This window comes from Prinia subflava, chromosome 3 (genome assembly GCF_021018805.1).
Source record: "Prinia subflava isolate CZ2003 ecotype Zambia chromosome 3, Cam_Psub_1.2, whole genome shotgun sequence".
Lineage (NCBI taxonomy): Eukaryota > Metazoa > Chordata > Aves > Passeriformes > Cisticolidae > Prinia > Prinia subflava.
Window position 1 is genome coordinate 45,729,789 of NC_086249.1, and position 15,512 is coordinate 45,745,300.

The following is a 15,512-nucleotide window of genomic DNA, read 5'->3' on the forward strand; positions in this document are numbered from 1 at the left end:
TTTTCTCTGCATTCCAGAAACCACAAAGCAAGTAGGGAATCAGTAGCTTTCAAACACCATGTGAACAGTCTCTTTGCAATAAACTGGAGAATCTACTGGAAATTCAACTAACATTAAAAAATGTCTTACAATTACCATTTGTCTAAAACTTTCTTCTCAGGTAGACAGCAGAAAGTGTTCCCTTCTCCAACTTAATTAACACCCTAAGATATGTAGAGATATGATCCTTTCCTTCATACATAAAGAGCATATAAAGAGCAATCCAACTCCATCAGCTTTTCAATCTCTTCTGTTAAACCCAGCTCAGCAGATCAAATTTTTCTTCATATCTGTGCATGAAACATTTCCACATGAAAGAGTGTCTGGATGAGCCAGTTTTCTCTCCTCCTCCTTTATTTTATTTTTATTCGACAGTTTCCTTTTGCCTGTGTGAGGAAAGAGCATCTGAACCACTGGTTTAAAAATCAACCCTTCTGGCAGAGTGCTGCCCACTGCCCTTGCTGGGAACGGTCTCTGTACCTTATCAGAAGTTCCTATTTGTTTGAACAATGTCTAGAAAAGATAAAATGAGAACTAAAAGGCCTAGGTAAGGCATCAGGGGCTTCACTTCCCATGAGGCTTTCTTTGCCCTTCCTTTTGGTGTCTGGTTTGTGCTTAACTCCAGTTTGGGGATTTTCAGTGTTGGTGTATTTTCTCAAAGACATTAACCCCAGTGTACTCACTTGGGAGCATGATTCACCTCTGTTGACTTCAGTCACCTAAATCTCAGCTGTCTAGCCTCTTAGGACAGGGCTGCCCTTCTGAAACAATTAAAACAAAAAAAATCCCTCAGGACTGTGTTTGACTTCCAAAGGCCTGGCTGTCTGCTTAGGTGAAGAACTGGCTCTGATCCAGACCACTCCAGAGCTGTTCTAGAGGATGTTCATGGATGCAATCTAGTCTGCATTACTTAACCTTAGCTCCAGGGCTTGTTCCCAGTCATTTTTCACCCGGGGTATAGCTATAACCCTAAGCCACACCTAGAGCATCAAATAATTTTGTTTCCTCATTCACATCCAGGTCTTGGCTCCCTGGTGTCCCTATTACGTACACATTGATTCAATCCTCAGTCTCTTCTGGAATGGAATCCCTCTGGAAGAGGACTTAAGCCAGGATAATAAGCTGTGTCTTAGTCAAGTTTGGATTTGCTGTTCAAGCATGGAACAGAGATGAAGATCATCTATTCTGGACATGCCAAATTCACACAGCTCCTCAGCATGTCCTGTACAGATAATTGTGGATAGAGATATGGGAAGCATATCTTGGGGACATGCAAAAATTAATAATAATGAGATGAAGAGTCACTTGTACTTTTTCTTGACAAGTAACCCTTATGACATCCACAATAAAAATACATGGATGTCAAAGCACCACAAAAACATATGTCTCACTTGCTCCTTGTTTTCTCTGCTAGCCAATGCCAGGAAAAGAAGCTTTCTTCTTCAGAATTTTTCTGTTCAGACTTAACCTCATTCCTACTGCTATGAACCAGATTCATGCTTGGCTGTGATGTTTTATAAGAGAGCTGGATACACAGCATGCTGCTGGACCTCCACAAATACTAGATTACAAAAGCTTTGTGCTTGGTGCTCTTTCCTATGTCTGTGGTTCGTAGCTGCAATAAAATAAAAGACTGAGATGACAAAGTGATTTGTCAATATGAAAATGTCCAAAATGTATTTTATCCTCTTGTACACGGATGGTACCAATACAGGCAGCACCTCCCCAGGGAGCTCTGTCATATTGACTTAGCCACCAGGAGCTTGGGGTTGAAGTGAGAGGCAGTATTAAATTTTAACTACTCTTTAAATAACATTTTTAAAATCAATAATATGGGTCCTGAACCCCGAGCTTTCCTCTTGCATTTGGTTTTGTTGTGGATGCCATGAAGATGAAGTTCTACCTGCTCTTTTTTACACTTTTTATCTTGGTTCCAGAGACGCATGTCTTCACTATTCCAAGGTAAATATCTACTGATGCTGCTGGGGGTTCTAGTATATGGTGTGTGGGACAGAGAAAGTATTGATGCAAAATAATTCTGAGTTGCATAAGAAAATATTTGTCAAAGGCTGACATATATTTATTGCCCTTGTAATTGGATACGTGGTTCAATTTACCATAAAGATGGTGGGGGAAACGAAATTATGTTAAGTTTTCTTTGCATCCATAAATCCTATGTTTTTAATCCTATTAAGACTACTCTTTTTGGTCTAAGTGCAAATCAATTCTGTTCATTCAGTACTTTTGAATGCCAATAAAGGGCATTTTGAAACTTAATGGGAAAAAATAATTTGCTTCATTTGCCTTAAAACAAGATCTTAAATGAATTACTTCTTGAGGTAGAAAGAGAAACCATTTCAGAAAGTGCTAACAATCTGTTTTCTTTCCAAAGCAGCTTTTATGATGGTTTTTCCAGGCATAAATCATTTTTGAATAACCATCTGGTATTTGTACAATGTTTCAGAAGCAGCTTTATTGTTACCTATCAATAAACTTCAGAAATGCCCTGAAACCAAATGCTTTCTTAAAACATGAGAACATATGTCGAAGATGAAGACAGGCAAAGAGCTTTTATTTTCTGCATGTACCACTGGCTTAAAAACCTGAAATGTTTGAATAAGTTGAACTAAAAGGATAAGTTCCTCATATGGTGATTTTAAGAAAAGCTGAACAACCTAGGATTAAATACAACCTGCTCCCAAACTATCTAGACAAATAAAATGTGAATTATTTCTCATATCCCTTCCGTGGTTTCACACCACTCTGCAGACCTTTGAGAGGTAAATACCATTGAGTTCATGCCTTAGAAAGAGAACATTTCCTCTCCCTTTGTGTTGCAACCATATTTTTTTGTGGATTGCTGTGGAGGTGGGAGGGCTAAAGTAGGGGGAAACAAATGTGGTTTTAGGTGAATTCAGTGGAACAATATTGCTCTGTGCTACTTGAAGATTTATTTATTTCATGTTTAAATAGAACACTGAATATCTGACTCTTAAAGAAGAATATGGTGTTTCCCACTGGAAAGCAGGAGCTTAACCCCCCAGCCCCAGTTATGAAACATATGAAAATGGCTAAAATAATGAGATTCACCTGCCTAGACAGAATTTTTTCACAGCTTTGCATAGGAACAAGTCCCCTTCACCTTTCTGTACAGCTAGTGGGGAAAAATATGTGTACTTAGAAGGCAATTCATTTCAGGTTAGCACACACATCTGAATTAGCTCAGGTTAACCTGACCCCTAAAGTGCCTATTTCTTTATTAAAACAGTGCCTTGCTCAGATGAAGATATCAAACCCACCTAAAATTAACTAAAATGTATCTTACTCACTTACAGGGTAAGATCTGAGTATTGTAGTGTGGGGATGGCAGCTGGACTTCTACCAAGAGGTAAAAGGGAAAGGAAAAAGGCACGGGAAACAGGGACAGAGTCCAGCGGGACTCTGGCAGAACGTTGGAAGCAGGAAATGACAAGGACCTTTTCAAGGACTAACTGAAAGCAATCAGGGAAGGAGGGCATGAAAACAGAAAGAAAAGAGGTGTGTTTGAGATGACCAGGTCCAGCTGTACAGGGGCAGCAGGCACAGCAAGGAAGCTGGGAGCAGAGGGCTGTTTCTGAGCTTGGTATAAGGGTGACAATTAAAGCTTTTATCTGGGTGTTTTCTGCAAAGAGTGGGGAAGAAGACAGATGAAAGAGGGTATAATGCCAAATCAAAGCAGGGGTACTGAGAGGGGCAACAACTACAGTTTTGGCTGTTAATATCGCCACACTAAAGTGCAGGGACAGAATTTTGATCAGCTTATCCAGAGTATTCACGTCCCACTACAAGAGCTAGAAAGGAATTGTAACACTTGCTCAGTACTTACAACACTCAGATGAAATATTTGTGCAACAAACAGTGGGGTACAAGTACACATCAGCTTCCTCATCATGGTTGTCTCAGGCTGTGGGAATCATGCAATGAAACCAGATGCACCAGGCCTTTTCCTGGGTCCAGTGTGAAAAGACTCCCTCAGCTATGAGAAGACATTCATTATTAAAGTAGCCTCAAACACAGACTTCAGAGTGCACTTACGTAAAGAAATAGGCAAACTGCCCACCTTGCCTATCCCTGATTGTTTTTTGATGTTCTGTCAAATGATGGTGGAGGCAAAAATAGGGTTGGCATGTTGTTGGTTCTGCATGAGAAACAACAGTGATTGCTTGGAGCCTGGCTAAAAGTAAAGATGAATCACCTGGTTGCCAGATGCTGTCAGGTTTCTGCTTGAAATCAATCACAACAACAAGCTGTGACAATCATGTTATGCTGCTTGAAAACCCTAGTTTTGAGAGCCCTGACTGTTTTCTTTTCAGGACAATCTTTGCAGACAGGGCTGGCAGGGACTTTGATCGTGCCTGGTTTATATGGTGTCACCAGTTCCACGTGATTAGATGGCTGAGAGCCACCCCAGCCCAGGAAATGGAAAGATGGGTCTGACATTCCCCTGAGTCTCCTTCTTCTACACACAGAAGTTATTTTCATTATCTATCCAATGCAACTTTTAACTACATGACTTGCAAGACACTGCTGATCAGGACTCAATGCCAAGTGCTCTTTTTTCTTTCCAGAAAGTGAATTTCACTTCTGTCACCATCAGTGGGATCAGGCATGGAGTAACTAAGCAGCACCATGTCATGTACAGCATGTCTGGACCACGGTTTTCAAATAGAATGGGAATATAAGTTACTGGGCAAACATGGGGAGGACAGTGGTGCAGACCATCTGAAACAATACCAGCAGAGGGACACAAATGAGGAGACCAGAAAAACTTGACTGAAGTAAGAACGCACATCTACAGAACATCATATTTGGCTTTTGCCAGACCTGTGAGGGCTTTTGGCAGAGAGGGAGGGCTGATGTCTCTGCTGAGCAGTGACTGAGAAACTCAGGGAACAATAGGGGAGCCATCTTCCTGTTCTCAGCTAGCTTCCAACTGCTGCTGGTGCACTGTGGATTAGCTGGGCCTGGTGGGTATGGTGCCAGTGTGATCTCAGTGTTCGGCAGTAAATATTGGCTACCAAAATCCTGCACCATCTTTTTCATGGATTTTACTGATTGACAGATGCAGAGGCTAGAACCAAATTCAGCATCTTCACTATTGGATCATCTTTGGGTTCATAGCAGCCAAGCTGGGAACATGAGAGAGGCCAAGCCTGCTTCCCCACTTCTGCATGAACTGGAGCTGTTCCAAGTACCTCTGCTTTACCTAAATTCTCTTGTTTTCAGGGATGAAGTTTTGTGGGCTCTCCCACAAACCGATGAACAAGTTGAAGCTCTTCAGGATTTACTGAACACCACTGAGGTAAACAGATTATTTTGTCTCCCTGCACTCTGGGCCATATTTTCCCCCAAGTGCACTAATACTGCTTCTCTCTCCCACAAAAGATCTAGCCCCTTCCATTCATTTGTTCTAATACATCTGTTCAGGAAATGCTTGGGTTTCATTTCTCACTACCTACTGATTTACATGAGGACACCCCTCCACAATGTTTCAGTAATGAATTATATCAGAGCTCATATTTCTGCAATTGATTTTGTGTATTAAGGCACTGCAAAACTGGCAAAACACCAACACACAGTGAGCAGGAATACATTTGCTAGGGAACCTCAGCACTTTTGACCAGTGTGATCTTGATCTATATGGCCTGCACACCTTTGAAGATCAGGACTGGATTTTTGTAGTATTTTTTTAAAGGTAGCATCTAGAAGAAAAAACATCTCAAATAATAACTTTGTATTATTATTACTTATATCTTTCATTAGATAAAGGAGTATTTAATTAAATTGAGACATCTCTTCCTCTTTACTTGCCCAGTCATACCCTCTCAGCTTGAACTCAACACTGCAACAAAGGTGTAACCATTCCCTCAATCAACACAATTTACAGGATGATTGAGGATGGGTTTCATATGACTGAGAACATTTAAAGGTGTCTATGCCCAGTCTTTCTCTGGCTTTCTTGGCTCCTATTCATTTTATGCCCACCCCAAAATCCTTCTGCTGTCCCTACTAGCATCTTCTTATCCTTCCCTTAAATTTTCAGAAACATTTGGATAACTTTCCTTGCTCTTCTCCACCTTCACAAGTTAAGTTATATATACGTTTCTTTTTCTGTACCAGCATAAACCTCCTCTCCTCCATCTTTTTTTTACTACTGTAATTCTTCACTTTCTTGTACACAGGAGCCCCAAGAAGTCAGGAAGAAGAACTGCAGTACATTCAATACTTGTGGTGGTTTCTTCAAGTCATTTATGAGAATACGCAAACCAAATATTTTTTGTGGGTTATAAACCAGACAATTTGTTTCCATGATTATAAATCGGGCAAGAAAGAAACAGAATGGGAATGGCAAAAGGAAAGGCAATAGGAAAGGGAAAGGGTAGACACAAACAGTACCTCCCAACCAATTGTAATGGTTACCATTTATTGTTCAAACAATATTCCTTGTGCAACAGAACCATAAAAGAAAAAAGTAAACCCTATCATCTGGTGACTTCATGCTGTATGATGCCCTAAAAATGCATCCAAGAATTATGCTTTTTTCACACTCTAAATTTATGCCTGATTTACTGCTAACTGTCACCCCTAGATCTTTTTGTGTTATTGGTTCTGAAGTTTCAGTCTTTTATTGAATATATTGGCTTCTGATTTTATTATTGTAAAATATTTAATTTTACGAAGAACAATCTCATTTTCTTACTTTTCTGCAATTTCTAATCTCTGTATTGCTTCTACAACTCGACTTATATTCAAACCCCTTCTGGCACTTATTTCTTCCCTGATCAAAGTCATCAGAGAATACAATAACTACAAAGACAGGTCTGATCTTCATTAATTCTCCAAATACCCTCAGGGAAAATAACTCTCCGCAGACTTGGAAACATGTAACATAATAACAAGCTAAACATATCTATTATACTAGAAATACTATCTCAGAAAAGGTTATATTCTTGTCTTTGTTCTTGATTTATGAATTTCTGTGCAGAAGTCATTATAAACCTTTCTTAAATACACACATTTCATTTCCAGAAGTAGCAGAATGCTACATATCACAAAGAACATTAAACTGCTTGTTATGAGCAGTCTCTTAAATTGAAAACATATGCTTTGATTATTTCCAAAATGCTTATTAAATGTTAGTAAGAATATTTTTTCTTTCCTCAGTAAAAAAAAATAAAATGTTTTTGGAAACTTTGTAGGTCATTCTCTGGCAACCTGTTGTGGTTGAAAACATCAAGAAGGACAGAGAAGTCCATTTCTATGTCAGGGCATCCAACATAAATAGCATTAAAGCTCAGTTAAGGCAACTGACCATCCAACACAAGTATGTATCTTTTATTTGTTGTCATGAATGATTCTGTTAAGTTGTCTGTCATTTATTTAACAGGAGGTTGTGCTCTTCCTTTGTTATTCAGAGTCTTGATGGGAGATGTTCAAGGAATTATTGAAAAGCAGACTGTCAATGACACAGTCAATGCTCGTGGATCTTCCTCATACTATGAAAACTACCATTCAATGAAAGAAGTAAGCTAGTTTTGTTGTGAACATCTGTAGATGCAAAGGGTGAAATTTGTCTCATGGTTGAGAATGGAGACAGAAGGAAAGAAATCATCAGCAGTTAATAATTGCCACTGTACTGCTCAACAATTAAGAGCTCTATTTATTGTAGTGCTTTCATAGAGATAGAAGGAAGCACCAGACAAAATCTCTCATACATGTATTGCCTCAAACTGTCACTCAAAGGCAGTAAATACAGAAGCGAAATGAAGTTACAAAACAAACATGTAAATATTTAAAACATGAAATCAATAACAATTTAAACAAATAGAACTAAACAGGAATTTTAGGGCTACCTTTGGACTGTGTTGTGACTGTATCTTACTGTTTGTTTTAACAAAAAATAGAGTCAGGCAAGTGGTAAGTGGGTTGAATTATTAATTTTTCTTTACCATCAGATAAAAATTATGGGAGGTAGAACGAATTTAAGTCTAGACCACTTTCAGAGATGAAAGAAAACAATAGAGAGAAGATGCACTTACTAACTTTTCCCTTGCAGATATATCGTTGGATGGAGGAAGTAGTGAAAGTCCACTCTGACCTCCTCCAGAAAATATATATTGGATCATCCTATGAGAAGCGACCTCTTTATGTTCTGAAGGTACACCTGGGACTTACTTCAAAAGCTTTCAAAGTACTACTGTAAGCAAATGATGGGGTTTGGCCAGGACATCTTATTGAATCTATACCTACATTCATAATTTTTGTGCTTTTTAGAAGTCTCCTAAGTTGTTCTAGTAAGTTGCATTACTGTTGCAAATGCATTTGACCAGATTAGGTTCCTTTCTGGGTCACAAGGAAGTTACCACATCTAGGCCATCATGCAAAGGCATGCAATACTGGTACAGTGGATACCCTCCTCTGTTGATGATGAGACAGTCTAGTCTGTTGCCCTGCACAGCTGATGGCAGACTCACTCGACCTCAGGTCTTGCTGTAGCCTTGATGCCTGTGCCTGGACTTTGCAAGCAGCCTGGATGTAGCTGTCTGACTGCATGCAAACCTAACCAACAGCTGCACCCTGGCCCAGAATCAGTCTGAGCTCTCCTTACAAGAGAGATGCTTCTTTCATCTGGGTTATCTTTTCACTTCTGCTTTTATGTGGTACCCTTTACAACGGTGACATTCAAATGCAACCTCTCTTTTGTCAGATTTCTAAAAGCAAGGAAAACTCAAAAAATGCCATATGGATTGACTGTGGTATCCACGCTAGAGAATGGATTTCTCCTGCTTTTTGCCTGTGGTTCATAGGTCATGTGAGTACATAATCACATCAAATTACTATTTTCAAAGCAAAGCAAAAAATCTTGATGCCATTTACCTCTGTCCAACTGCATTCTAGGATCCATAAAGCCCTAATCCATTTACTCCCACAACACCAACACATGATATTTGTGTCTAAGCTGCAAGCACAGCAGTGTGTGTGTGTGTGTGTGTGCATGGCAATAGATAAGGGTATGTGTGTATGAGAGAAACAGAACGTCATTGGGAGTGAATGCAAAGGAGCTCAAATGTACTATCAAGTATGAAATAAACCTCAAAGTACGTGCAGCAAATTCAACGGAGACATTTACTGTTGTGAGTGGTGAGGGCATGGCAGAAAAAGCACGTGTTTGGTAATCTAGGGCCATGTCTGTACTGCCCAGTGGATTCCAGGAGTGGTCTTTGCTCTGAGTCATGCAGCACATGATGACTTGTCCCTATTACTGCAACTGGCACTGCCTGGAGCAGATCAGAAGACATACAGGGTGAGCTCAAGCTGTCCTACAACCCTTGGCTCTTCCCTACATGGCTTCCTAGAGCAGTAAGTATCCCACACTTGCCTGCTCCAGGCCTGGCACAGCTCAGCTCCACACCAGCAATCCACTGGCTGTGATGCATCACCTACTCCTGTGTCTATTGCTACTGCTCCACCTGACTCCATGTTTTTCATTTGTCTCCTGCTTTTTTCTGGATCTGCAGAGAATAAAGCCACATAAGCCACCTTATTCTGAAGGTATTATTCCTGTTAGTGACACCCTCATGTCAGGCCTCTGGAACATGACCAACAACATCCAGCTGTAGTACCAGTTCATGGAAACTAGAAAATCACTGACTGAGCCTGTAGATTGATCACTGATGGGATGGGCTTAGATTAACCAGCCTTAATGTGCAGCCACAGTCAAATAGACACATCTGTCTTTAGTATCTTTATTATCTACACTGCTCGGGAGAGGGAACAAAGGTGCAACAAAAGAAACAACATCCACGGTTTACAACTGGATTATAAAATACATTGCCTTGGTCTTTTTGAACTTAAGGCATCTCTGCTCAACTCCTTATGCTGAGCTGCTGACCCAGTCCCTGGTATGGACCAGGAAAAGACTTCTGAGGCCTCTCTGGCCCAGACAAGCTAATGTTCTGAGATGTTATTTATTATTATCTTTCCACAAAAGCAAAGTTCTCAGTAAAAATCAACTAGATGACACTGAGACTTCAGTCACCAGTACTGTAGTCAGAGAAACAACAGAAATGAGTCCTTGAAATGTGAATTATGATTTGGCCATGATGGAACTCAATAATGTAGATGCTGCTGCCAATGATAATAATAAAAAAAGTATTTATTTTTGTCATCAGTCACAACTATAAAATCTCAATGCCTAAAACATTTGAAAGGATATTGCAGGAGTTAGGGACAGATATAGCTGAATGTACCTTGTGACACACTGATAATCCCAGCTTTCAAGGTTCCACTGGATAGAAATGCATTTGCCCTTTTCACACTGCTCCAAATAATTACCAGCTGTGCTGTCATTTTGCAGTGACACGTCCCTGCAGCATTTTTCAGAAGTAAAAAGCTGAACATTTAGGTTCGCCGTTCCTTTGATCTAATATATGTGGTTTAAATTCAAATTTTGTCTCTATATTTCTTCATGAAGCAACATTTTAAAAATCTGACATTAATACACTTCTGCACACATGCACTAAAATCATCATCTCTCCCTAGCAACTCCTAGGCATTCTTTGTAATGGGTCCACTTTTTATAACTTAATGTTGTTGTTAAGACTGTAGAAAGATTGACATTTCTCATTTAGTCAAAGGTAGTCCATTCCCTGAGGATAACTAGGAAGGATGTAAAATGAAAGAAGGTGATCTAAGTAAGGCATTAAAAAAATGGATGATGAAGGACTTAGTCTATTCTAATAGTAACAAACCTACTTATCTAAATTAAAATTTATTTCTTTGTCATGGAACAACAACCAGGTTCAGTATCACTAAAGCCTTCAAAATAGGCTGTGAGGAAAAATTAGCAATGTAGTTCTTACTGACTCTTGTCATACCATTGCATTAAACTCACAATGTAACCAGCATACATAACGTTATATCCTGCAGCCATTTGAAATATTACTTGTTATTTTGGAGCTTGCTGTATCTTGGGCAGGGAGGCAGTTCTATTACTTGCACAGGCAGCAAAAGCTCAAATCTTCCTATTAATAGGCTTCATTTCTGTCTCATGACCACCCACTAGCACTAAAGGACTGCAGTGTATCTGACTGACTGTATCAATTTCTCCACCTGGCCCTTCTGAGCAGAGAACTACTTTGCTATTTAACCATTTCCATCACGTGATGAGCCTTATCAGACTCAGGAAGACTGCTCTGATAATTGCACAATTATTTTACACATGCCACCAGGTACCTTAGTAGGAAGGTAAGAAAAATAACAACTACAAATGTTTTTAATAAGTTTCCCCTGTGCTTTACAGGCAATCCACGTGCGTGAGAGAGATCAGACCATGACAACCCTTCTGGAGCACTTTGATTTCTACATCATGCCTGTGATAAACGTGGATGGCTATGAGTACACATGGAGCCACCCCTCTGTACGTAGACCTTTTCTGATAAGTTGTGCAAGGTATTGATTTGCTGTTTATGGGAATTATCACTGTGCATGGCTAGGGCATGGTTTTCATCCTGGAACTGCACATCCCAAACTCTTATTCTGTGCTTGGAATTTCTGCATCTTCGCCCATAGAATGTTGGATTTGTGCTCCTTAACTCACATACTTGGCCAAATTGTATGTCTTCTGCCCACCCTCCACAGTCCAAATTCCATTGAAATCAGAATGGGATCACTTCTGATCCTACCCAACATATCCTTTTATCACCCAGCCTTGCTGGCAAGGTTTTAGAATCTTCCTTGATCTTCACTAGCACAGGACTGCAGAGGCACAAGTGGGAAGTCACACTTAACTAACCATTGAGGGGGTGCATTGACTATTTCAGCATTTTTCCCTCAACATGGTTTGTGCGTCTCTTTCCATAGAATCGGCTGTGGAGAAAAAGCCGCTCCTCACACGGTAACAGCAAGTGCATTGGTACTGACATGAACAGGAATTTTGATGCACACTGGTGTGGTATGACATAACTTTCTTCCTATTGTACCCCTGACTCACTTCTGGCCTTTTTTTTTTTTTTTTTTTTTTTTGATTTTGAAAACATTTTCATCTACCGTTCCGCAAAGTTACAAAGACAAATGCAGCTGAGTATCTGTTATGAACCAGTGAAAACTTTCCCGGCTTCACATAATTCTTTTTGGGACCCAGGATTTTTCATCCCCAGATAACACACCATGGAATAACCTCTTCCCAGCACTACAGAGCCCTTTGCATCACACCATGACACACCTGGGGGAGGCTGTTAGTGGGAAGAAAGAAATAGGGAAGAGGTGGCCCTTGCCATGTCACCCAAGGCCTGTTGTACTATCGAGCTGAGTAGACACCCCATTGGGGTGTACAAACTGATCAGCTCCACCATCCTTCCATAATGCCGGGCTGACCAAGACTTTTTTGCCCTTAGTGTTTCTTATGAAGATTATTTCATATTTAGTTACTACAGGCACTTTAGTATTTGACAAGTTTTTTTCATAGTCTGCAGAATAGCTGCCTTAAAGTGTTATCCTATAGATCAGATCTGACTTCAGTCAGTGCTGACACTAAAGTCCTATATGGATTTCAGTCATTCTAGCCCCTTGCTAAACCATCCATGGCTGTTATATTAAGAAAAAAATACTCTTTTTTTTTTTTTTTTTTTTTTTTTTTTTCCTAGACATTAAAGATCCTGACTGCTTCCAGAAAGTTATTTGGTCTTATTCTGATTCTGGTCTTATTTGGTTTCCTCAGCTTCCCATTGGGAGTTTGATTTCCCACAAGATTAAATAATCATGTAGAATTGCATTTTTCTTGTAGTACTTCTAGATTTTAAGATGTGATCTCACAATCATGTGAAGATTTTAAATGAAGCATAATCATTCTCTTCTCTAAGACTTTTTATCCAGTCTTTAAATTCTTTTTTTCTACATTTTCTCCTTGATTGTTTGTAAGAGCATTAGAGGTGAGATATCCTGGTACACTCACAGAGATTTCTTCAAGCATGCGAGTTCTTTCCATAGCATGGTGGAATCCATGATTTCTTGTCTATTAGCATCACACTCTGCTCTTTCATTTCATGCTCTTGCATTTTCCATGAACAGATATGGAGAAGGGAAGAAGCAAAGGAGTAAAACTGTGCACTTGTTTTTTGTTTAAAGGTCCAGGAGCATCTCACTCTGAATGCCAGGAGACGTACTGTGGACCCTACCCAGAGTCTGAGCCTGAAGTGAAAGCAGTGGCTCGCTTTGTCAGAGACCACAAAGACATCATTAAAGCCTACATAACCATGCACTCCTACTCCCAGATGGTGTTATTTCCATATTCTTACACTATGAACAAAAGCAAAGACCATGAGGAACTGGTAAGTCCTCCCACCTCCTGAAGTTTCACACTTATCTCAGAACTATTCACCCAGCTTGGTTAGTCTTGTAATTAGAGAGTGACTGTGCTGTGAGCATCAAGAATAAGGATACGACATTTTTCTTGATGTTCTTAACAACTTTAAAAAGTCCAGGCTGGTCTAGTAGTGTGTAAGTCAGTAAGCTGCTTCTGAAAGCTGCAGAAAAACGAAAATATTTGTTCCAGATTGATTATACATCAACAGCACTAATATGTTGAAGCTGCTGCTAAAAAAGCAGAGTCCTGTTGTTCTGGACATCTTGAAAAGATAGATATGTGCAAATTCTTCATTATGTTGTATGGTTTATTTAAACTCTGAAATTAATTGAGTATGTGGGTCTTGAAAACACCCTTTGCATACCTAAGCAATGAGGTATTCTGGTGGACACTTGCTACTTTTATTAAAGCTTTTTCTGGAGATACTTATTTAAAATTGTCTTAGTGGTAGGATGGAGAGTATATGTGCATATGTAGAATTTTGCTTTCTTGAGCCACCAAGTGACACAGTACAGACTCTCATTGAAAACAGCAGAGTTCAAAACAGAACAGTTACTCTTTTCCTCTAAAGCAGAGTGGTGCACTGATTCTGGGCATTTCAGTCTTCTTCATGGGTTAAGAGTAGGGTTCTCTCAAAATATTCTCCTGTCATATTTGTCAATATTACTTAAATAAAGAGTGACTTAAATACTGTGGCAGAAAAGAAAAAATATGAGATGAATGAGAACAAATGGTTTGATAACAGTTTTCTGCTAGAAGTGGGGATAAGGTCCCATCTATACTTTTTATCTGTCCTACAGCAGAAATGCAATCTGTAGCATGGACATATGCTGAAAACTTTTACCACATCCAGTAGGTTTTCTAGAACCTTTTATATGATTATTTAACTAATGTGAAATCCCGAGCACACTGTAAGTAAATTCTAACTGTGTACATATTATCTATTATCACAAGGCCTTAAAGTTAATAATAATGGTTTGTTTAATTTCAGGAAAGTCTAGCACAGAAAGCAGCTAAGGCTATAAAGAGGACAACTCGGAAAACGTACAGATCTGGTGCTGGTGCACAAACAATCTGTAAGTATGACTTTACTGCAATGAAAGGTATGACAGTATATCCTTGCTAGCATCAGAAGACAGCTTTCGAACAGAGAAATTCTGGTTTCAGGCAATTTTTCTATTTTCTCTTCCTCACACAGATTTAGCTCCTGGAGGGTCTGACGACTGGGCTTATGATCTTGGCATTAAATATTCTTTTACCTTTGAGCTTCGAGACACAGGAAATTATGGATTTTTGCTTCCTTCTCGAGAAATCAAGCCAACTTGCTTAGAAGCACTTTCTGCTGTTAAAGAGATAGCTCAACACGTTCTACAAAATTTGTAATGTTGAATATAATTTATTCCAACATGACTGCACTTACTTATGAAAATGTAATAAAAAAAGCTTGTTCCTTTATTGAAATTCTTTCTACATAGGCAAAACCCCAGAATGAGTGCATCCCCCGTTTCAGAACACATCAGGTTTTTTCAGCCATACTTATATACCTCTATCTACAATGGCAGCTCACTGCACCACAAGTATAATAGAGTGAGCACCATATAGGGGGAAAAAGCACACAGGAACTCCAGGTGAAAGGGTCTCTGGCTGACACAGGGCACATTGGGCAGACTCCATCCTCAGCAGAGATTCCCCCATGTAGGTCATTTGCGCAATTGTAGGATTTTGTTACAAGAGAACAGCCCTACTTACCATGTCCACTGTGAAACAGGAAGGGTGTTCACAGCAAGGCAAGGACATTCAAGTGGCCAAAGCACCAAGTGGCAGCTGCCCAGAGGCTGCTCCACTACAACTAACCCAGTCCATTCACCCTGCAGCCAAGGGTTTGTTGTAGCACAGCACTAGCCTGAAAACTCTGTAAGCCCTTTGTAAGGTGCCAGGACAAGGGGCAATGGTTTTAAACCAAAACTGGGCAGGTTTAGTTGAAGAAAGGGGTTTTTTGTTACAGTAAGGGGGGGTGTGGCACTGGCACAGGTTACCCAGAGGTGATGGGTGCTCCATCCCTGGCAACCTT

At 39.8% G+C, this 15,512-nt stretch overlaps 1 protein-coding gene across 1 annotated transcript; it reads left to right on the forward strand.

Moving 5' to 3' along the window:
• Positions 1-1,883: 1,883 nt before the first annotated feature.
• Positions 1,884-15,281, forward strand: CPB2 (carboxypeptidase B2). Its single transcript, XM_063392127.1, has 11 exons — positions 1,884-2,001; positions 5,305-5,380; positions 7,278-7,402; positions 7,494-7,602; positions 8,135-8,236; positions 8,786-8,890; positions 11,381-11,497; positions 11,941-12,031; positions 13,204-13,406; positions 14,433-14,517; positions 14,640-15,281. Exons 1-11 carry the CDS (start codon positions 1,925-1,927, stop codon positions 14,822-14,824), a joined length of 1,275 nt encoding a protein of 424 aa, XP_063248197.1. The 5' UTR covers positions 1,884-1,924; the 3' UTR covers positions 14,825-15,281.
• Positions 15,282-15,512: the final 231 nt, after the last annotated feature.